Source organism: Microplitis demolitor, chromosome 4 (assembly GCF_026212275.2).
Source record: "Microplitis demolitor isolate Queensland-Clemson2020A chromosome 4, iyMicDemo2.1a, whole genome shotgun sequence".
NCBI lineage: Eukaryota > Metazoa > Arthropoda > Insecta > Hymenoptera > Braconidae > Microplitis > Microplitis demolitor.
In genome coordinates, this window is record NC_068548.1 from 12,629,441 (window position 1) to 12,655,350 (window position 25,910).

At 30.6% G+C, this 25,910-nt stretch overlaps 1 protein-coding gene across 1 annotated transcript; it reads right to left on the minus strand.

The window, feature by feature from the left end:
* Positions 1 to 7,514: 7,514 nt before the first annotated feature.
* On the minus strand, positions 7,515 to 12,824 carry LOC106694076 (uncharacterized). Its single transcript, XM_014444176.2, has one exon. The coding sequence runs from the start codon at positions 12,822 to 12,824 to the stop codon at positions 7,515 to 7,517; it is 5,310 nt and encodes a 1,769-aa protein (XP_014299662.2).
* Positions 12,825 to 25,910: the final 13,086 nt, after the last annotated feature.

Sequence of the window (25,910 nt, forward strand, 5' to 3'; positions counted from 1 at the left end):
GTTTTAAAGATATCTGGCCCATAAGACGTTAAAAAAGATATTTTTTTTAGGACCCCCTTATATGTAGATGTATTAATTAATAAAGTTATTGTTAAATAACATTATTAAAAATAATTTTCGGTTTCATTGCGTGCAATGTGATTTAGCATCACGCAATTTTTATTTTTTTTTCTTGTTTAGATAATTTTTTACAGCTAAAAAGGTCCAAGAAAAAACTTAATAATAAATATTTAATAATTTTAAAAATTATCGACAAATTAAAAAAATAATATTATTTTTATCGAGCAATTTGTAAGTTTACATTACATTCTATTGTAATGAAAAATTTTTTACCGAAACTAAGCGTGAGACAAAAATACACTAAGAAAAATTATTTCAAGATTACAAAATAATATCTTATATGGTTAGCATCAAGTCTATGAAAATTTTAATTTTATTTAATGATTTTTCTTCGAATTAAATTAATATAAAGTTAGCTGGTTAAATATTTAACTGTTACAAGTAAATGTACATATCCGATATTATAAAATAGATGAAAGTCTTGAAGTTAGTCAAAGGTCGAAGTTCGCAAAAAACGGGCCACGATTCAGTATTGGTTGAAATTTACGCGCGCACGTAGCGCGCTATTCAAATTTCTAGTAACACTATGAAATGACTATTGCATTCGCGAATTTTTTGTTTTTTTAGTATGGATGTTTAATATAATACTGATGATAAGTAAAATAGTATTTTTTCTCCTTCTAAATTTAAATTCAAATAAAGAAATGAAATGAAACTGATATAAAAAATTTTAATTTTCTTTGCGGGAAGTTAAAAATTCAAATCCCATAGAGAATATAATTAATCTATAAATCATTTTGAGAAAGATAAAACGTAAGGGTAATGACTGTACCCAGATTTTACCGGCAACTTTTAAGATTCCACACTTCACTACTTTTCCACATTCTTCTAAATGATACATTTTATTTTTTGTCATTGCACAATATTTGTCGAAATCTCGTAAATTTACGGTTTCAACCACTAATTGTCTACTATTTTGTGACGGTATCTCAAACAACGCGTACTTCATGGCTGTTGTATGTCTTTGTTTTTCACTCGATCCGCTCGCCATCGTAGTGACCGTATTACTAATTGTGGCACGTGTTGAGGGTAAAATATGACTGGCGGGAAGAGCAAGCGTGTGACAAAATGAACCATCAACAGACGCGGTGTCTCTCTCGCACTTGTGCACTTTCACTATTCATCTCTTACACTCTTGTTACTTATGCTTACTGTTATGAGTGTATTCACAAAGTTCGCTCAGCTTCAAATCTAAATATCCTAATAACTATTAAAAAGTTAGCTAGAAAATAATTTAAATAAATGGATAGATTACACTTTAATGCAATGTATAAGAAAATATTTTCTGAAAATGTGGCGATTTAATAGCTATTAAAAAATTAACATTTTAACAAAAATTATATCATGAATCTTCGAACTCGACACAGAAAGAAATCAAAAATTTTGTTGTAATTTTATACATTAAGCAATATTCTTTATTATTATTTATAAAGTTTATTTTCTTGAATGATAAAATAATGACAATTTAAAATACTATAGAATGTGATAAAATTTTATACAATTTATTAGACAAATATAATAAAAAAAGGTCATATTTTTTTTTATTAAAAATGTCAGTTTTTTTACTGATAAAAAATTGTTATTTTCTTCAATCTGTAAAATAAATGATTTAAATATTATTGTTTCACGAAAAAGTTTTAAAAAACCGCTAAAAAATTATTTTTGTATAATATTTTAACAGAGATTCATTTATATGTATGATGCTTTTTTGAATTTTTTTAACTATCAAGAAAAATTAATGTTTATTTAATTTATTTATTGTAAATAATTTTTAATTTATCCAGCTATATAAAAAATTTTTAATAAAATTTTTCATTAAAAACTGATAGTTTGATAAGATAAAAATATTGAAATTATATTTTATTTATTTAAACCATCGTCTACATTGCTTTTAAATCTTAGATATGTGTATATATAATATAAAGTTATGCGTATAAAGTTATGTATTAACTCATAGAAATTAAAAAAAAAATTATACATCATTTTCATCCGTCGTCTAGACCGTTTGTCGCTACCTTAGGCATAAAGCCTTAGAGGCAACATTATTTTCTAGCTACACTAGTTTTGACTTACTTACATTTATCTTTGATTTTTATTTTGTTGTTCACTCATTGAGAATTTTCTGAATAGATCTGGGCTTGCATTCTCTACTTTTTTGTTCAGTACACATATCCAACAGTATAAAAAAAGAAAGAAATTTAACTCACTCAATTTTATACATAAATTACTTTAACAAGAAAAAAACAATTAAAAAAAAATCCGACAAAATTGTTTAATTAACAGATGTCCTCAGTAATAAAAAAGTAGATTAAAAAATAATTTTTTAGATTTTTCAAAAATCAGATTAGGGTAAGAGCACAAGTACCCGGCCCCGAACCTGTAGCCAGCCAGTCATATGTTTTAACATTGGCTCAAAATATATATATAGATATAATTTAACATGAAGTGGCTGGCTACTGGTTTGGGGCTGGTGCTGTTACCTTATACTTATTGTTATATTTAAATGATGGCTCTTCTTTTTCAAATTTCTGTCAGTAAAAAAAAAAAAATTAAAATTTTTTAATTCAATTTAATAAGAAATTCGAAATCTGAAGAGACTGAATAAATGAAAATATTTTTCAAATTATAATCATGACTATTCAACAACTGCAGCTCCCGCATTCACCTCCCTCTCCCGCTTTCTGCTCTCTGTATTATAAAAATTGATAAGTCCTTCCTTGAAATTCTTATAAAACAGTAATTATTTACTTATTTATTTATTAATTTTGTCCCCGGAATATAATATTGTACGAAAGAAAATAAAAAAGTGAATTTATAAGTTATGCATACAAATTTTTTTTTTATGAAATAACGTCTGAGTACTTTTTTCGAACTTGACTTTACCCCATAAACTTGGGGCATTTCACGCCAAATCGATCACTTTGAAACCCAACCCCTTCTGATTTGGCTGAAAATTTTTTCTTTTTTTCTACCCCGTCAAAAACAATTCTCAGAATTTTTTCAAATTTTTTCTTTCGAACAAAAAAAGTTATAAATTAAAAAAAAATACCTTTTTTTTTTTTTTTTTAATAGCTATAACTTTTTTAGAATTCGACTGATTAGGGGGTTTTTCTGTTCAAAATTTTTTATTTTTAATGTACTTTTTGAAAAAAAAAAATTATTTGAACCTATCTTCGTTATTTTTTTTTAGATTTTTGGAATAAATCGAAAATTTTTCAATGATTACCATTTTTTTATTTTTTATGATATAAAACGGGAATTACCTTTATTTGTCAAAAAATGGACTAAAAGACAACTTTTATATTTTTCGTTTTTGAATGCAATTTTCCGAAAAAAATACCAAAAATTATCCGGAACGTCTTGCTATTTTTTTAACTTAATTTTTCCGATAAAAATAAAACTTTAGCGATAATTACCATTAAAATTTTTTTAAAAAATTATTAATCTTTAAGTTGGGTGAAAAAATCTGAAAAAATTTTGAGGAAAAATATCTCCATCGGCTGTTTGTTATTTAATATTTATTTTGTCTGGCCGTTAAGTCAGTACAGTGTTTGTTTGTGATTTCGTATACGGGGTAAGTATTATATCCTATGATCTTTACTCTTTGAGATATTTTATTTTTTCGGTCTGGCGCGTATGGCGCCTCTGGGTTACTTTTAGAGGGAAAGAGGAGAGAAAGGGAAGAAGAACCGAAGCTTAGTCCACATTGACGTCACAGTTGGACTTCTTCTGTAATAGCTAGCACAGTACGTGATTCTATATGTAATAGCTTTGTGTTAAAATTTTCAGTATCATTTAGTATTCGCTTGAAGTAAGCACGAAATATAATATATTCCAAACTCATCATAACTTTCTTTTGTTAATTATTTTTTTGAATCAACTTTTTTCTTGATTTTGTATAGTTTCAGTTTTTTAAGTGTACATTAGTCGTTAATATTGTTATAAAAACAAAACTTCGGTGAATTAATTGTATTATTAAGAAGATTGATAATAATTTTAATCTCTTTCCGAATTTACTATTATTTTCTATAAATTTAACAAAAACTATCAAGAAATGCATCCTCAAAAGCGTCGAGGTCCATATCAATTATACTTAAATCGTGGTGGTGACGGTTTAATGCCTCGTTCAACTTTTTATAAAAAATTAAAACAGCTTCGTGGAACTGTAAGTATAAATTATTTTTACACTAAAATTAATAAAAGTTGTTTCCCAACTAAAACTTTTATGATCTTGAAGTTAGCCGACGTCTAAAAATTTTTGGATTTTTTTTTAGAACGATAAACTATTATAAAAAAAAAATATTTTAAAATATTGCACTTAGAGTTTTTTTGATTTTCTACATGTGCATAATTTTCGTTTTTTTTTTTTTTTTTTTTTTTTGTAATAAATATATGGAAAAAAAAACCGAAATTTGCTAATTGTCTTTAACTTCAGGATCATAAACATTTTTCCCATTAAAAAAAATTACAAATCTTAAAAACGATTAAACCTGCCTAAAATTAGTGTTCTCATCGATTTCATGGGCTTGACATTAAAAAATGAAAATAACTAAAAAAAAATGCGGAATTTGAAAAAATTTTATTGTAAATAATTTGTAGAGAATAAAATTGTCTACAAAACAGATCTCATGATATTTTGTGATGAGTCTGATAGTTTTACTAGAAGAGTAAAGTGATCTCGAAATTTACTGTAAATTTGACTTCAAGCTTAAATGAACAGATGGATTTATTAATTAATGATTATGGAGGGTAGAGGTACCTTTACCCTTCTTAATAATGATAAGAGACTTTTTTATTATAGCGTTTAATTTTCTATGAAAAATATTCTAAGCTTATCTGAATAATTAGTCATGGCCGAGGTATAAAATTGGAAATTAATAGTATATTACATACCTAGGGCAGTAAAGCAAGAAATGTCTCAAACCACAAGTAATTGTTGTCCGAGGCGAAGCCGAGGTCAGTAAACATGTGATTTGAGGCTTTCTTATTTACTGTCCTAGGTGTGTAATATATTATTTCCCATATTATTTAAATGGCAAATCTAAATTCATAAAGAGACGCCTCTCAACATAAATATTAAGAGCTCAAACTTTACCAGAATTTTTTTTTTTTCATTATCTTCAACGATCTTTTTATGGTAACTAAAGAAAAAAAAATTATTCCTTTTTTTTTACTCATCCTAGTATAAAGTAAAAGACCTAGTACCCGATCAGGGAACTAGTACATGATCACTTCATGTATTCGTATATTTATACTTAGTCAAATTTAGTAAATATAGATATGCAAATACATGAGTGATCTGGTATTGGGTCTCTTACCTGATATATATTTTTTAATGTCATAATTATATTTTTTATATATTTGATATATGTTGTAAAATTTACAATGTAAATATATTCCTTTATATTATGATACCTATTTTTGTTTTTTTTTACAATTTCTGTTATGGGGGTAAAGTCGGTAGTTATTAATATATAACGTAAACCGTTGTTATTTTCACGACGGAGACGTGAAACAAACCCGGAGTCGTATGTGGTCACCCAAGTGTATTAAAAAAATTATAAATAACAATAATAATTATTACTAAAAATAATAAATAATTATAAACAAACTAAAGGTGTGCCTGGACCAGCTCCTCAGGCTGGGTTAGTGCACGAGGGCGCCAGCCCGTTTTTACAAAACGGACAAAACCAATAACGATCATGGGAGAGATCACGGGACAAAATTTTGAGCGAGAATGTATGCACCAAGCGGAATGACAACCAAACAAATATATAATGAATAAAACTAATAATAAGGAATAATTACTACTAAATATATCCAGGAAACAAACAAATAAATATTGGCTATCACTGGGTTCCTTTTACTAAATTATTCAATTCAAAATATATCTTAATAAACTCAACAAATGGTTACAATAATAATCAATTCAATTCAAATAATATTATTAAATTATCCCAGGAGAAACCAAATTACAAATTACAATTTTTTACCCAATATAATTAATATAGATTGTAACAAATAACATAATACAAATCTTTTTCTTTATTTTATATTATTTACTCTGGGAAGAGAAAGACAGGGGGACTCACTATATATTTGGCAACACTGGGTTGCATACCATTAATTCTAAATAAATTTTACCCAGAGAAATAATATTTTAAATACTGAAATATAACATCAAAATAATACGTAAAATACTAGCGTAAGATAAGGAGCTACATACGCTACTATCCTTGTCTAATCTTCTAAGGAATTTACTCGACACGTCTTAGTACATGTGCACCCGAATTCCGTGACGGACGCCGAATACATTCAACTTATTATATTAATAACTCAGGTTCAAATATTTATGATACAAATACCGCGATCAACTCTACTGAAGGACCAGCGATAGCCGATGCAACAAATGATAACACAATTGACTTACCGGCGTTGACAAAAATTGAAATGTCTCGCGACTAGTTTGCCGCGAGAATAAATTTTAACAATTAATTTTGTTAAATAATAATTTAAACAATTAAATTAAAGCCAATCTTAACAAGTAATTTTGTTAAGAAATAAATATTTAACAAGCAATTTTGCTAAATAAATATTGTTGTGGATTTATGAGACCGAGCGCAATGCTGATCTCTTCAAAGTATCGAGTACAACTGGTTTTTACATTTTACAAAAATATCTTAGCGTTAAACTTAAAGAACTAAGATTGAGGGAAAAAGGGGCGTGCTGGAAGGAAAGTGGAAAACTAAGGGTTGTGATTGGAGCGCGGAGGGCATTAGAAGGGCCAGAGAAAATGGGGAAGGGTCGTATCGTCGTAGGAGTGTGGCGGAGTAGAAGGGGGGCAAAACGAAAGTGAAAGAGGACGAGCCGAGAGAGTGAGATCCAGAAAAAAAATGGTGACTGGACTATTTTGGAGAGTAGACGAATGCAATTAGGAACAGATGTCCGGACTGATTTATGATAGGGCTTAAATAATTTAAGGATAAGGAGCAAAGGAGTCACAAACACGGGACTAGAAGTATTTTACATTTTTAAATTTTAAACTTAATCCCTAAACAATAGAGCCGATGTTTGGCCGTTTACTTGAGCAAAAAATATTTAGACATAAAATAAGTTTTCAACTAAATCCTAAACAGATGTTTAAAATACGGTAAAATAAATGAAGCTAATATAACAATAAAATAAAATTGAAGATAAAAAAAAAAAGATGGGTAATTCCTAAATTCCAGGGACAAATATTTTTAAACTAAAAATACAAAATATTACAAGGCGTAAATTAAATTCGTTAAATATACGTAAAATAATAAACTAATATAAGACTATTATTCTGCGACGGAACATGCCGCCCGCCTTGAACGGATCTGCGTTCAAAATAAATGTTGGTGAAGTCGCAACTAGTCAAGGGGCAATGGGCACACGCGTTTGGTGCAGCGTTTGTATTCGCCGGTGGAAGTCTTCACGGTAACCACCCTGATGATGCCGTCTGCTCCGGGATGTACTGCGGTAATGCGCCCTAGCGCCCATTGAAGTGGAGGAAGATTTTCTTCCACAATAAGCACCAGTGAACCAACCTGTAGACCGTTCGATTTGTCGAGGTGCCCGCTCAGGGTTATGAGCTGGTGTAGGTATTCCTTGTGCCAGCGCTTCCAAAAATGTTGCTTCAGCTGCTGAGCATGTTGCCAAGCTGATAGGCGATTAGATGGTGTGTCGGTGAGGTCGTCCTGAGGAAAGCTTGTCAGAGGGCCACCAACTAGGAAATGACCAGCGGTAAGGGAGAGCAGGTCATTTGGATCAGAGGACATAGGAGAAATAGGGCGGGAATTTAAAATTGCTTCTATTTCTATAACGCACGTCTCGAGCTGTTCAAATGTTAACAGCGTATCACCAACTGTACGAATCAGATGATGCTTAAAAGATTTTACGGCGGCCTCCCAGAGCCCACCGAAGTGGGGGGCACGAGGGGGAATAAAATGCCAAGTTATCCTTTCGGACGTAAGAAAACTTAGGACGGAGTTCTTATGCTCCTCCGAATTAAACAATGTTTGCAGTTCATTAAGCTCACGGTTTGCCCCGACGAAATTCGTGGCGTTATCCGAGTATATCTCGAGAGATTTTCCACGCCTTGAAAACAATCTTCGGAGGCTGCCAATAAAGGCCTCGGTGGTGAGATCACTTACTAGTTCTAAGTGAACTGCTTTGGTTGACATGCATACGTAAATTGCGACATAAACCTTCAATCGGCTACGATTGCGAAAGCGTTTTTCCTTTATGTATAAAGGACCGCAGTAGTCGACTCCAACACGGAGGAAAGGACGGGAAGGGGTGACACGGGGTTCAGGCAGGATTCCCATGACGTGATCAGCGGCACGCGGTTTCGCTCGAAAGCAGGTAATGCAACGATAGATAATTTTTCGCGTAATGTTGCGACCGTCTAAGGGCCAATACGTTTGACGCACCGAGTATAGGGTGGCTTGAGTGCCAGCATGCTTCAGCCGCACGTGCTCTTCGGTTATGATAAGACGCGTTATATAATGACGAGCTGGTAAGAGCAGGGGGTGTTGCTGCTCCTTAGTTAGCGAGGAACGAGCCAGCCTTCCTCCTACTCTTAGGAGATCTTGCTCGTCAAGATAGGGATTTAACGGAATTAATTTACTATTGTCGGAGATAACTTCATTGTTTTTTAGTTGCTTTATTTCTTTCAGAAAGGCGGAGTGCTGAGTAATCCTTATTATGAGATCATGAGCTTGTTGTAGCTCCTGTAAACTTAATCGATCAAATCTGCGATGATTTTTATGGCGAGCGTTGTAAACAAAACGCATTACGTAAGCCACTACCCGTTTTAATTTATGGCTAGAGTGGTATTTTTCGAGCAGATCATTGAGTCCGCACTCTATTTTCATACAAAGCACGCGATCGGGAATTATAGGCTTCATTTCTGGAATGTCGATTGAAGGGAGAGCTCCCTTGGGCCAAGTGCTAGGCTCGCACTGCAGCCAACTTGGGCCAGTCTGCCAGATGCTGTTGGCCACGAACTCAGCCGGAGTTTGGCCACGCGAAATAGAGTCCGCGGGATTGTCTTGAGAAGACACGTGGCGCCAATGGCAACGATGAGAAAGCCTCTGAATCTCCGCCACTCGATTGGCAACGAAGGTTTTTAGTAGATGAGGAGGGGTATTTATCCAATGAAGTGTGATAGTCGAGTCAGACCATAAGTAAACGTCCTTAATATCCAACAATAGGGTTTTAATAGCTACGTCATAGAGTCTGGAAAGCAATAACGCAGCGCAGAGCTCTAATCGAGGTAATGATAGTGATGACACTGGGGCAACTCGTGATTTTGAACAAACCAGATGAGTACGAACATGCCCAGCCTCATCGATAGAGCGGATGTAGATACATGCTCCGTATGCTCGCTCGCTTGCGTCACAAAATCCATGCAATTGGACATCGACTGCTCCCGAGAAAGCAACGCTGCGCTTGAAACGCAGCTCTTCAATCATAGACAACTGGGCCCGAAATTGGGCCCATAGTGAGTGAATTGAGATCGGGATTGATTCATCCCAGGCCAGTCCAGCCTTCCACAAAAGCTGCATTATTATCTTAGCATAGACAATTATAGGGCCAAGGAGGCCTAGTGGATCAAATAGTTTCGCAATTTGTGATAAAATTGCACGCTTGGTAGTGGCCTCGGAAGCAGGCGCGCTAATAGTGTAGAAGAGTGTGTCGTCCCGAGGACTCCACCGTATACCGAGAGTTTTGATGGTAGCGTCAGGATCCAGGGACATGTGGGTTCCCTCTGAGGCCTGAGGTAAATTTTGGATAAGGGCAGGCTCGTTGGAGGCCCATTTGCGAAGACGGAATTTGCCCCTTTTCAATAAATTAATTAATTCGTCACGTATGCACTCTGCTTCTGCGAGAGTTTTAGCGCCGGTAAACAAATCGTCGACGTAGAAGTCCCTCAGCAGAGCGATGACAGCCAGAGGGTATGCAGGACCTTCATCGTAAGCAAGTTGATGAAGGGTGCGCACTGATAAGTGAGACGCACAAGCAGTGCCATAGGTGACTGTGCTCAGCAAACAGGTCTTAATGGGCTCTTGAGAGGTTTCGCGATACAGAATTTTTTGGTAGATTGCATCCTCGGGGTGTACGAGGATTTGCCTGTACATCTTCTCTACGTCGGCAGTGAGCACGTAAGGGTGAGATCGCCAACGAGTGAGTATTGTAAATAAACTATCCTGAAGTTGTGAACCAACCATTAAAGTGTCATTCAAGGAAATTCCCGTAGATGTTTTCGCAGAACCGTCAAAGACTACACGGATCTTGGTGGTGATGCTGTCGTCCTTTAGGACAGCATGATGAGGGAGATAGAACCCTAAATGATCTTCACATAAGTCATCGGACACCGACATGTGACCCAACTCTTTATACTCCCGCAAAAATTCGAGGTAATCATGCTTGATTGCATGGTCTCGTTGGAAACGCCTTTCTAGCGCAAAAAATCTTTTTAAGGCTGACGAATATGAATCGCCTAGTCTGCTCTTTTTGCTGTTGAACGGCAAGCGAACTACATACCGACCCTCTACAGTCCGAGTGGTATGAAGCTTATAGTGCTCTTCACAAGCCTTTTCTTCCGAAGATAAGATTGCAACAGACGGAATTTCTTCCACCTCCCAAAATCGGGTTAAAGAGATATCAGACGATGGTGAGTTTAAATTAAGATGACACGACACGTTGGAAACGCTCAAATTGCTGTTTATTTCCCCAGCAACTATCCACCCAAGCAGCGTTTTATGCAGAACAGCGTCGGGATGATTTTTGAGGGAAATTTGTCCCACACTAAGGAGCTTATAAAAGAGCTTCACTCCGATCAGAGCATCGACCTCAGACGGCTTATAGAACTCTGGGTCCGCGAGGGATATATTTTTAGGTATTTCGAGCTGAGTTACATTAATGGCAATGGATGGCATTGACTGGCTGATCTGGGGAACAATTAAAAATTCAACAATTTTTTGAAATTTGCTATGACGCGATTTTAAAGTGGCGCGAGCAGAGTGTTTGACACTTGTAGAGGTGTTGTCCACCCCAGTTACTGAGATGTTTACCGCCTTTTTATCCAGATTTAAGAACTTAGCAGCCTTTTCTGTGATAAAGTGCGCCTGAGATCCTGCATCCAGGAATACTCGGCATTGCCTGATTTTTCCTTGCTTATTTACAAGGTCCACAATAGCTGTAGCTAGCAACGCTTCAGATGAGACCTGAGCGTGCATATTTATAGTCGATTTAGGCATATCGAAGGCCGTCGCAGATGCATTCAAAGGCGGCATTTCAGGTTTTGATTTATCGAAGTGAAGTAGAGTATGATGTCTATAACCACACGCTTGACACTTTCCTGAAGGGCACTGTGAAGAGTGATGACCCTTACGAAGACAATTAGTGCATAAATTAGACCCTTTTGCCGCTTCATAGCGAGCAAACGGTGATAAAGCTGCGAAGCCCTTACACGAATAGATATAATGATCGCCACCTTGACAATAGAGACAGCGATTTTGAGAGGTAGAAGCTGCGAACGATTGCTGAGAACGCGATTGAGCTCGTCCGTTTGACGGTGCTTGCCTAGAATTATTTGGAGGAGGCGCAGGTGCTTGAGCCCTAGAACCTTCAAGTTGAGCGCGCTTTGTTAAAAAGGTAAGCATCTGCTTCATTGTGGGTTTACTTACGCCACAACTGAATTCCTCCCATCGCTCCCGCATAAAATTGTTAAATTTGCTTACGAATAGCACGATCAATAATGAGTCCCAATAATCGGTGGGCTCACCAAGCTGATTTAAGACACGCAGATGCCGTTGTATGTGATCAAGAAATGATCGGATAGAAGACTCCTTTGAGATTGGAGGAGTATCCAGCAAAGATTTTATGTAACTGTCCCGTATAAATCTTCTGTCATCGTACCGTTCTTTTAGTAAGCCCCACGCTACCTCGTAGTTTTGAGATGACGTTTCAAGACAAGATATTACGTTGGCCGCTTCGCCAGTTAAGCAACCCTTTAGGTAGATTAATTTTCGTATAGGTGGAATATTGTGATCCTCGTTGACCAACGAGTTAAACAGATCATAAAATCCCAACCAAGTGTCAAAGGACCCGCTAAAGGTAGGTAGAGTGATGGTCGGTAAAGCAGGTAACATACTCATAGGATGGTTAAATGCATGAGGTGCGGTAAAATTGTTATTAACCGGTGTGGGAGTTGATAACACAGCCGATTGATTCGAAGGAGAGATAGTTACAGAAGGGATAGGAACGGTATTAACAAGCTGAGCTGCAATTGACGATACAACGCCTTGAGATACCGAGAGTGACGAGCTGGAGGTTGCAGAAGGACTCGAGGTTGTTGGAGACGAAACCAAAGAAGTGTCTCGCTTGCGTTGTTCTGAAAGAAGGTTCGTCGCGATTGCGTAAGTTTCATAATATAGATTTTCGAATTCGGTGCGATATGCGGTTAATTCTTCAGACTCCTCAAGAAGTGCCTCTAATTCAAGTTGATATTCTTCAAATAATTTCCGAACCGTCTCAATTTCTTTATACCGCTTCTCAAGGATTGGAAAATCTTTCGACGGATCAAATTTCTTTAGAAAGTTTTCATATGTCGTTAACGATCGCTTGGCATTACCGCGCTTAGTTTTTAACGCTTTAATTTGTTCAGCAGTCATTTTAATAATGAGGTTAACAAGTTAAAACAAAAATAAAAATAATAAAAAAAATAAAAAATATTTAATGCAGAGAGCAGCGCGATAAAAACGAAAGCAATAATAAATGGGATTAATTATGGAATAATATTGATTGGTGTCACACTGACTAACCTTTTGATGACCACGTGACTGCGAATCTGGTTACGACGATCTCTCGAGATGCTGGATTGCCGCTGATGTAGATGATGTTGACGTTGACGTAGACTCGAAGTTGATGTTGACCGGAGTGACGATGCGTTGAACTCCGGAACTGCAGGCTATCACTGACGTAATAACTTGGATGACTACACTTATTTGTGTCGTGCGTTTGCAGTAAATACACTGGCGATTGTGACAGCCACAATAAATAACGCACTGAATAACTAGCACTGTTATTTTTCACAAACTACTCGAACAATAGTACGCAATTATGGTTTATTTAATGATAACGATTGTGAACTGATGCCAGAATTAATTAATTTTAATATCCGGCTCGAAGGACCATGAAATGTCTCGCGACTAGTTTGCCGCGAGAATAAATTTTAACAATTAATTTTGTTAAATAATAATTTAAACAATTAAATTAAAGCCAATCTTAACAAGTAATTTTGTTAAGAAATAAATATTTAACAAGCAATTTTGCTAAATAAATATTGTTGTGGATTTATGAGACCGAGCGCAATGCTGATCTCTTCAAAGTATCGAGTACAACTGGTTTTTACATTTTACAAAAATATCTTAGCGTTAAACTTAAAGAACTAAGATTGAGGGAAAAAGGGGCGTGCTGGAAGGAAAGTGGAAAACTAAGGGTTGTGATTGGAGCGCGGAGGGCATTAGAAGGGCCAGAGAAAATGGGGAAGGGTCGTATCGTCGTAGGAGTGTGGCGGAGTAGAAGGGGGGCAAAACGAAAGTGAAAGAGGACGAGCCGAGAGAGTGAGATCCAGAAAAAAAATGGTGACTGGACTATTTTGGAGAGTAGACGAATGCAATTAGGAACAGATGTCCGGACTGATTTATGATAGGGCTTAAATAATTTAAGGATAAGGAGCAAAGGAGTCACAAACACGGGACTAGAAGTATTTTACATTTTTAAATTTTAAACTTAATCCCTAAACAATAGAGCCGATGTTTGGCCGTTTACTTGAGCAAAAAATATTTAGACATAAAATAAGTTTTCAACTAAATCCTAAACAGATGTTTAAAATACGGTAAAATAAATGAAGCTAATATAACAATAAAATAAAATTGAAGATAAAAAAAAAAAGATGGGTAATTCCTAAATTCCAGGGACAAATATTTTTAAACTAAAAATACAAAATATTACAAGGCGTAAATTAAATTCGTTAAATATACGTAAAATAATAAACTAATATAAGACTATTATTCTGCGACGGAACAAAAATTACTTCTAGATCTATTTAACCATAACAATACTCAAACTATACTTTTGACTTAGTATAATAAAATACTAATTATTCAAATTAAACAAACTTTAACTATTTAATATTACAAAATTACGGCAACTGGGCCAGAACAATTTACTCAAAAATACTCACGGACAACAACACGTCCTACCTTCACAAAATCCCGGTCCTCTCTGACTATATCTTTCCTTGATTTTTCCGAGGGAGGTTAATCACTCACGTGTTATCCCCTCTCATGACCTCGGACCCGAAATTATCAATTAAAATGAAACATATAAACTTGTCACACGACCTGAGTTATATCATAATAATAAATTGAATAACAGTTCCTATCTATAAACATAAATATAATCATTACTATCTCTTTCAAATAATAAAATAATAATTAATTTAGTGCACCACGTGGCTGGATAAAAATATTGATTTTTATCCCCACTATATCGACTTACTCTCCCTTCGGTCGATATTTTTATCTATAACATACGCGCACGTGTGCTACTAACTGAAATGAAAATATCAATTAAGTACATAAATTCAAAATAATTATCAAAACATATATATAAACATAATAAATAATAATATCAATAAATCCATAATTAAATCATACTAAAATAATCTATCAAAATAATATAAATATTTGAATAATAATAAATTATAATAAATAAATGCGCTTGATTTGAGCTAGGAGGTGTTGTCAAATTCACGGCGAGATGGAAAAGCGCGCGCAGCGATTCACGTTTGAATCGCTACGTGACAAATAAATATTTCATTTGAAACAAAGATTGACTGTCCATTTTTTGCATTTAGATAAAAAAAGCGAACAACTTTCTTCTAAATTAAAATTTAGATAAAAAATACTCATTTTTTTCTTTAAAATTTACATGATTACAATGTCTACATACAATAGCTTTATGTCCTATTTATTTGAAAAAATTTAAATATTATTTCTAATTTAACGGCAAAAACATTTTATCATTTCCTACACAGAAAAAAAGGGAATCTTGAACCAATAAATAAAATGCCTTCTAAATTTCTTTCTTGAACCAAACGAAATTTCTTATTTTATTGAAGTAAAAAATTCTTTGGATCGAGAAATTATTTCCTTCGCAGAAGACATAATTTTCTTAGTCAGAAACATAAGGTTTTTAAACCAAGAAAAAACTTTCTTGGTCCAAAACATTTTTTCAGCCAAGAAATTAATTTCTTTAATTGAGCAAATAAATTTATCAAGCTAAAAAAAATTTTCTTTTGTCTAAATATTACAAACAATGCTAAGAAGAAACTAAATGCTTTATCAGAAACATTTATAAGGGATAGGCAAGTTTCACAATATGTTAAAAATTTTAAACAAATTGAGAAAAACAATTATCAAATATAGTTACAAAAAAAAAGAGAAATTATTCAATATTGTGTAATTAAATAATATTGAATAATTTCTCATTTTTTTTCTGTAACTAAATTTGTTTTTATTAAAAGTTTTTTAATTTTTATATCGAAATTCATTTATAAACGATTAAATATTTTATTTAATTTATTTATTAAATAATAATATAATTTAGTTATTTAAATTTTATTTAATTTAAATAAAAAAAATGTGGATCAACAATCCATTTGCTGCCCTAGTGTGAGAAAAAGAGAGTAAGGAGTATTCATTCCTTAATCCTTAGCGTGCGAAGGCGGGAGTACCTATGAGTGAATCTAAGACGAAACTTTCTTGGCTTGAGACTCGAGTATTCTTGGTTTGAGATTTTTCGTGTGATTCGTCAGAGAAAGTATTTTTAGTTTGAATTCGTACCGTTTATTGTTTCAAAACATCATAGTTCTTTAATTAAGTATACATTTTTCATGAACTAAATATTATTATTTCTTGGTTTGAGTAAGCAATATCTTTAGGTTAAGAAAAATGTTTATTATACTAAGAAATGCAAGTTTTCATTTCACCCGCTGAAAACTTTCTTGGATGAAGAAATATTTTCTCGAGCCACGATTTTTTTTTCTGTGTAGTGTACAGTATGAAGATAGATAACATAATTATTTTAAATCATGAATTTATTTACACCTTAAAATCGTATAATCTTTGAACAAACATTACGATACTCTGATTATTTTAACACAACTCCTCTGTAGTTACAAGGTATTCAAATTCAAAGTTAAGTACTACGTTATTTTAGTTCACTATATAGACGGAATAGTTCAATCTACCCTCTATATTATACTGTTAGGAACGTCATATCAAGTAATAATACTAGTGCTTTGCTTAATATCTCAATAAAGATTGAAATATCAAAGAAATACAATGTAAAAAAAATTTATTCGATATGAAATCTAAAGCATACCAATGCTTAAATTTTCTGAATAAAGTTATTGGTTGGCCTCGCCTGTAAGTAATACAAATCATTTAATATTTTAGAATTATGAAAGTAGTTATTGTAAAGAGAAACGATTTACATTTTCAGATTTCACCAAAAAAATTGTATATAAATGATTATTAACAATCTCACAATTAAATTTGTACACAGAGCAATATATGCGACTTAATTACGACAAAATGAATAAATAAAACTATATTTTCGAAAACATTTGTCACTTTGACCATTTTTATTTTTTTACTTTTTTAAGCTTTTTTGTGTTAAGTACAAAATAAAAAAATTACTATAAAGTCAAAAATTAATTAGAACAATTTAGTGGCTAACTTTTCAATTTTTAATTTGAATTATTTGCTATTGTTACAAATCAGAAACCATTTAACAAATTGATGCTCAATGCTTTAATTTTTTAAATTTGGTTTTCAGCTCATTTTTCGGCAATCGCCACGTAATAATTCAAAGTGGCAGAAAAAAATTTTCATGAAGTTAAATCTTTGAAATTGTAATAAAAATCATGACAATAATTTCATTTTTTTTATCTTCGACATTCGTGACGATTTCAATTGACTTGATCAGAGTGAAATAAAAATCCCAATTTCGAATGCTTGTAAGCTCATTTTGAATATTAAAGAAAAAAAATTTAGTCTATAAAAATCACTACCTGGGCTCTGTACTCGTACTGAATACCCTCTGTCAACAATGAAGATCTGCGTGTTAGTACATTAATTTAAATAAATAAATAAATAAAACTTAAATAAAAGAACAATTTTTCAAAAATATGTAAAGAAATAAGTGTAACGGAAGAAAAGTATGAGTAATATTATTTATACTTTTTAATTATATATATAATTAAATTTATATTATAATTATAAATATATATAATAAATTTATACAATAAGATAAAAAATAAGAAAAAAAAAAATTAATAAATATAATATACACAAATAACAATGAAAAAAGTATAAATAAATATATTAAACACTCTATGTGATGTTTAGTTATTTATTTATTTTTCTGTTCTATAGTTGTCAGATGTAGATACTGTAGCTCCTGTGGAAACTATCAATAATTTGCTTTCTCCTGCTGTAAATGTTGCCGAAAACGTACAATCATCTATCGAAAATGTATTTGAAAATATTCAGCCTACTTATCAGTAAAGTAGAAATAATTTTAGCCCAGACCAGAATTTATTTGGTGAGGAGAACAATGCAGAAAATCAACGTCATGAAAATTCATGGTTTTATGATGACTATGATGAACAAACAGAATATGATGAAATTTGGTTTGATGTAAGTTGTCTGACTTTTATTGTATAAAAATTAAAAGAGAAAATTTATTAATTATTATTTTTTACATTATTTCTTTAGACTGAAGAATCGCCACGAAGTGAAAATCATTTTGAGGATATTAATAATAAACGTAATGAAGTAAGTAGAATCTCTCAGGAGATACAATTAGTTAACAAGTAAATAGAAAGTAGTTAAGTATAAATTAAACTCAGTCCTTAAATAATGATAATGAAAAAACAAAATGTTTTCAAATTACCTTCGTTCGTAAACTTCGAAACAGATAGTGTTAGTTTATAACGTCAAACATTAATTTATTTTTAAAGTATCAATTTACTGCTTGTTATAATAGTTCATACCATAATTTTATTGAATCCCGGATTGAATAAAAAAGAAATAAATTTTTGGCATAGTAAATGACATTAATAAAATACATTAACTTTAGACGGAATAAAAATATAAAATATGAAACGTCCAAAATTTTGGTGTTTGGTGTACTGGAATATAGTATAGTGCCGGATAGCTCAACTGGTAGAGCACTCGGCGCGATACCGACATGGTCTGGGTTCGATTCCCAGTTCGGGCTATCTATATTTTTCTCAATTTATCTATAAATTGTCTTATTGAGAAGGTTTGCATGTTTTAGGTTTCAATTATATCCAATTTAATATAGTGGAAACCTAAAACATGCAAACGTTCTCAATAAGACAATTTATAGATAAAATTATAAATTGAGAAAAATATAGATAGCCCGAACTGGGAATCGAACCCAGACCATGTCGGTATCGCGCCGAGTGCTCTACCAGTTGAGCTATCCGGCACTATACTATATTCCGTTCAATTTCATCTATAACTTATTGAGCCGCACCGTCCATCGTACAGTATTAACACCAATTTAATATAGTGGAAACCTAAAAAAAAATTATTATTATTATTATTATTATTATTATTATTATTATTATTATTATTATTATTATTATTATTATTATTATTATTATTATTATTATTATTATTATTATTATTATTATTATTATTATTATTATTATTATTATTATTATTATTATTATTATTATTATTATTATTATTATTATTATTATTATTATTATTATTATTATTATTATTATTATTATTATTATTATTATTATTATTATTATTATTATTATTATTATTATTATTATTATTATTATTATTATTATTATTATTATTATTATTATTATTATTATTATTATTATTATTATTATTATTATTATTATTATTATTATTATTATTATTATTATTATTATTATTATTATTATTATTATTATTATTATTATTATTATTATTATTATTATTATTATTATTATTATTATTATTATTATTATTATTATTATTATTATTATTATTATTATTATTATTATTATTATTATTATTATTATTATTATTATTATTATTATTATTATTATTATTATTATTATTATTATTATTATTATTATTATTATTATTATTATTATTATTATTATTATTATTATTATTATTATTATTATTATTATTATTATTATTATTATTATTATTATTATTATTATTATTATTATTATTATTATTATTATTATTATTATTATTATTATTATTATTATTATTATTATTATTATTATTATTATTATTATTATTATTATTATTATTATTATTATTATTATTATTATTATTATTATTATTATTATTATTATTATTATTATTATTATTATTATTATTATTATTATTATTATTATTATTATTATTATTATTATTATTATTATTATTATTATTATTATTATTATTATTATTATTATTATTATTATTATTATTATTATTATTATTATTATTATTATTATTATTATTATTATTATTATTATTATTATTATTATTATTATTATTATTATTATTATTATTATTATTATTATTATTATTATTATTATTATTATTATTATTATTATTATTATTATTATTATTATTATTATTATTATTATTATTATTATTATTATTATTATTATTATTATTATTATTATTATTATTATTATTATTATTATTATTATTATTATTATTATTATTATTATTATTATTATTATTATTATTATTATTATTATTATTATTATTATTATTATTATTATTATTATTATTATTATTATTATTATTATTATTATTATTATTATTATTATTATTATTATTATTATTATTATTATTATTATTATTATTATTATTATTATTATTATTATTATTATTATTATTATTATTATTATTATTATTATTATTATTATTATTATTATTATTATTATTATTATTATTATTATTATTATTATTATTATTATTATTATTATTATTATTATTATTATTATTATTATTATTATTATTATTATTATTATTATTATTATTATTATTATTATTATTATTATTATTATTATTATTATTATTATTATTATTATTATTATTATTATTATTATTATTATTATTATTATTATTATTATTATTATTATTATTATTATTATTATTATTATTATTATTAATTTACGGAACATTGGCTAGACTGGTCGGTTCCATTAAGGAACATTTATTTCGAACTTAGTCTAAGTATTTTTTTGTTACATGTGGATTAGTCCTCTAGCCTAATACGCACTGTAATATCATACTTTAGTTCATAGATGATAATTTCATTATAATCGGTTTCGCCCCGGATATACTTGCTGGGCTCATCAGTAGAGTTGATGCAAGTATATTCTACTTTAGACCGATTAAAGGATGTTGAATAGATGATAGTGAATTCTTAGATGATGATACTTGCATCAACTTCACTGATGAGCCCAGCAAGTATATCCGGGGCGAAACCGATTATAATGAAATTATCATCTATGAACTAAAGTATGATATTACAGTGCGTATTAGGCTAGAGGACTAATCCACATGTAACAAAAAAATACTTAGAATAAGTTCGAAATAAATGTTCCTTAATGGAACCGACCAGTCTAGCCAATGTTCCGTAAATAAATAAAAATACCATGGTCAAAAATTTAAACATCTAAAAATTATTATTATTATTATTATTTTTTTTTTTTTTTTTTTTTTAGTTAATTGCTCAGGGGGTTATCCCCGGTAGTCCGACTCTACCGAGGGCCTCACCTGAGCGCCAAATCATTACTACTGCGATGCTTCATCAACAAGATGATCAGCATGAGCAGCAGGCCAAGTTTCGTTGCCTTAGGAGACGGAGGGATCCGAGAATAACAGCCTTTTGCATCCGCGATGCCAAAAACTCAACTTGCGGAGAACAAGTTGGGATTTTAGCCAATGCAGACACAAAAGTCTGTTTCATCCCTCCTAGGACGCCAACAATAAGTACGACAAGCTTTACACGGTAACCTGGGTAGAGTTTGCCAATTTCAAACAGGAGATCCTGATATATTTCGTGTTTGTGCTCTTCTTTAACCGTGATGTGATACTCACCAGGTGCTGAGAACTCAATGACATAAATGTCACGAGCGGTTTTATCAAAGTGCACAATATCAGGTTTATTGTGATCGATTTTCCGCGTTGTTGCGAATGGCACGTTTCAATAAATACGGCAACGGTCATTCTCAACAACTTGCGGAATATCTCCTGGCAGATAAGGCAGCACTGGTGTTTTATCGATACCGTGAGTATGTCTTAGGTGGTAATAAAGTACTCGCAGAGCAGCATTGTGACGCTGGACATATGCATTTCTTGCCAGCACAGGACATGCTGACAATAGATGAATAAGCGTCTCAGGATGTTGTTTACACACCCTACACAAAGTGTCGGGTAGCTGCATCTGGAGCACCTTAGCACGGTATTCAAGAGTATTGATTACACCATCTTGGCAGGCAAAAATATATCCTTCGGTCTCGGACATCAGGCCAGCTGACCTAAGGAAGGAAAACGTCAGCTGCTCGGACAAGCCATGTTCACGCACGTGTTTAAAGAACACGCTGTGCATGGACTTGTCCATATGTGTGCTGAGCAGTTTTTGTTGCTCAGCATTGCTGATGACCCTCTTAAATTCCTCCTTAGGGAGTTCGATAAGAGGGTTTACTCTTCCAAGACCGAATTATTATTATTATTATTATTATTATTATTATTATTATTATTATTATTATTATTATGTCTAGCATATGGGTTAGTAAGAAGGAACCAAACATGCAACTTTTTCTTAAACCATTTGTTATGCAAGCGAATGAATTAGCTGATAAAGGTATTGAATGGAAATTAGGAGACAGAATAATTACTAGTAAATTTGTACCAGTGTGTGCTGTTGTTGACTTGGTGGCTAGATGTAAAATGTTAAACATGAAGCAGTATAATGGTACATATGGTTGTACTTTCTGTGAACATCCTACAGAATCTGTTGACGGATATAGAAAATACACCATATCTACGAATGTTTCGAAAGATTGAACTGATAAATCAATAAAAGAGAATATGAATCTTGCAGGTCAGAGTGAATTTGGCAGAGATGTTATGGGTGTTTGGAGGCCTTCACCATTAATGAATTTATAATACTTTGACATTGCTAATGGAATGTCACCAGATTATATGCATTCCATTTTATTGGGCACAGTAAAACAGCATACAGAAATTGTATTATCCTCATTCGGCAAAGAATACTACATTGGTAATCCAAACCAGCTACAAATTATAAATGAGAGACTTATGAATTTCGAACACCCAACATGTATAACTCGATCACCAAGACACATAACGGAGAAAGAAATGTGAAAAGCAACTGAGTGGCGGTTATGGCTACTTTTTTATTCATTAATTTGCTTAAAAAGAATCCTTCCTCAAAATTATTTAAATCATCTTGCTTTACTAGTAGAAGCAATGAATATTTTGTTATCTGAAAAGATAGATAAAAAAGAGCTACGAATAGCTGGTTTTTTGCTAATCAGATATGTAACATTTTATCAAGAATATTTTGGGAAAGGAGCTATGACATACAACATTCATTTGCTTTTACATATGGAAAAAAGTGTATCAAATCTAGGACCATTATCATGTCATAACACCTTTACCTTTGAAAACGAAAACCACTTTGTATTAAAAATGGAAAAGAATCCAACCCATCTACCTATTCAGGTTGCTAGAAGGTATATATTCTAGAAGTCACTGCCATCATTTGAAAGCAAATTAATTAAAAGCAATGGTTTTAAAACGTTTTGTGAAAGAAACTTGACTGGGCAGTTGAAAAATACTTTTAAATTAAAGGAAGGTACTTTGATAGGCAGAGGCAAAGCATATGAATTAAACATTATGGAAAGGGCACTAGTAAATACTACGGGAAAATGTCGATCGTTCAACAAATTTATTTAAAACAGTAATCGTTATACTTCGAGTAACTACCGCTTATGTCAAAAAATAAACGATTCTTTGATAATACTTAAAAATGGAAAGATGGGTGTAATAAAAAAAATTTGCTATTTTGACACAAATGAAAGTGACAAACAAATTTATAGATTTTATGAAGAACTAATAGGACGGAAGAAATATTTTTACTCAACAAAGCAGATTACAGTTCATAATACTGAAGAATCCACACCTACCGTTAATCTACAAGTGTGCAAGCCAGAGATGATAATGGAGCCATGCATGTTAACAAAAGTAAACAATCAATATTACATTATTAAAATTCCGCGAGGATGTTATAATGATTAAGAAAAATATAAAAATGTCGGTAATTCATGAACTATAAAAAAAAATGGTTTGTAAAATGTTGGGAATTAATGTCCATAATAACTATTATTAATATATATTTAATTAGGGTGTTTAAAAGAAAAATTTGTTTTTTTTAGGTATCTTAAAATTGAAAGTACATCAGAAAATTAAGATTTTGGTACCAATCCCAGTTCTGAATAATATTGAGGTTTGCTTCAATCCATTTTGCAATGTTCCATTGAAATAATACAGAAAAAAAATTTTTTTTTACAATTTTCTAGCTTACAAACTAATCAACGGATTTTTAAGCACAATAATTATTTCTGTAGGAAATTAAACTCTCTGCAAAAAAGTCTTCTATCATTTTTTGATAAATCCAGCTGTTCTAAAGTTATTTGAGCTTAAAGTCTAAAGATATTTGTACATTTCTGGTGAAACTGTCGCTCGTATCACAAAATGTCACAGGAACTTTTTTGTAGGTAATTTCATTCCTTATAAATGTTTTCTAGTTATTTTCATTGCAATGTCAAGCTCTTAAAATCAATCGGGAAACTATTTTTTTAAGAGCTTAATATAGAAATCAAAATAACTAGAAAACAATGCAAAGTTTCAAGAAAACATAATTGGTAATAATATGTAAAGAATGAAATTACCTACAAAAAAGTTCCTATGGCATTTTGTGATGAGACTGACAGTTTCACCAGAAAAGTAAAAAGATGCTAAAGTTTACTAAAAATTTAACTTTAAGCTCAAATAACTTAAGAACAGCTGGATTTATCAAAAAATGATGAGTGCCGTTTTTTGTAGAGTGTTTAATTTCCTGCAAAAATAATTATCGTGCGTAAAAATCCGTTGATAGGTTTGTAAGCTAGAAAATTGTAAAAAAAAAAAAAATTTTTTTTCCTGTGTTATTTCAATGGAAAAAAAAAAAAAAAGGATTGAAGCAAACTTTAATATTATTATTAAGAACTCCGATTAGTACCACAATTTTGTAATTGTAAACTTATGGATAGAATAATTTTTGAGAGACATATAAAACAATGCTAGAAAAAAATACTTGCGATTGTATCAACAACTAGAAATAAGTTCTGAAAATAGCATAGATAGTATATAAAGATAAATTTGTACATTACTCGTGAAAACATTATATAATGAGTGATTGAAATAATCCAAGAACGATAAGTTTAAAATATATATTAGGGTGTATCGCAAAACAACATTGTTATTTTTTTCAGGCACTACCAGAAATCAATAGTATATGGTAAAATAAAAACTCTGTAAAAAGATTAGATTTAAATTCAAGTTTTAGAGGTAGCTCATCGCGGTTTTTGATTTCCCATTTAAATATCATATGAAAAATTTTTTAGTTTGGAATTTCTTAACTCAACCGTAGGTCATTGTACAAATAAGCCGAGTATATATTTTTGTAGAGAATTTAACCCGCTATAAAAGAAGTCTCCTATCATTTTTTGATAATTCCGTCTGTTCAAAAGTGATTGGAGATCGCAGTCGAGTTACAGTAAATTTCGAGAAAAAAAAATAATGTTTTTTGACACACCACTCTGATATATACATATATATATTGCGAAATTTAGCTTTCTGTAAGATAATGTTCTTTTGTTAAACTTACATAAAGATAATTATTTAAAAGCCACATTGATAATAATTTTTCAACAAATGATTTTAATTATTGTATTTGTATATATTGCCTATACTAATAATATTTATTTAATATTGAGTAATGAAAAGAAAAACAATTGTTAAGTTAAGTACATAATAATGTTGAAAAGATAAATGATTTAATTTTCTGCTCCACTTTATTTTAAGGAAAAATCACTTTTCAGTATCAAAGAATCTGCATGACATTAGAGAATGAAGCTGTATTTTATATTTCAGCATTAATAGGTGATAAGATTTAATGTACATTCATAAATAAAGAAAAAAAAAAATCTCCATAAAAGTATTTTTTGTTATTTCTATTGTAGGACTTTCCCTAGATATTTTACTATTCCTGAAAAAGACGGAAAAAGATTTCAAGAAGAAAAACAATGTACCCGTAAAGTACTCCTAAAATCTCTGAAAAATTAAAAATAAGTATTTTTTAGCGACTCAAACGAACTTTTCAATTATGATTATTATTTCTGAAAAACTCTGCATAATTAACTTTCATCAAACTAAATGAAATTTCAGAATTACTGATTATCTCTGAATAATTCTAAAAAACATTTCTTTTGTCATTTTATTACATCTTTGAAAAATTTTTGAATAAATCTGAGAAACTCTTCTGGAAAAGTCTAAATATTTTGGAGCTTTCTC

What these genes read in the sequence shown, in the direction of transcription:
- LOC106694076 (XM_014444176.2), bottom strand. Translation starts at nt 12,824, where the DNA reads ATGACTGCTGAACAAATTAAAGCGTTAAAAACTAAGCGCGGTAATGCC.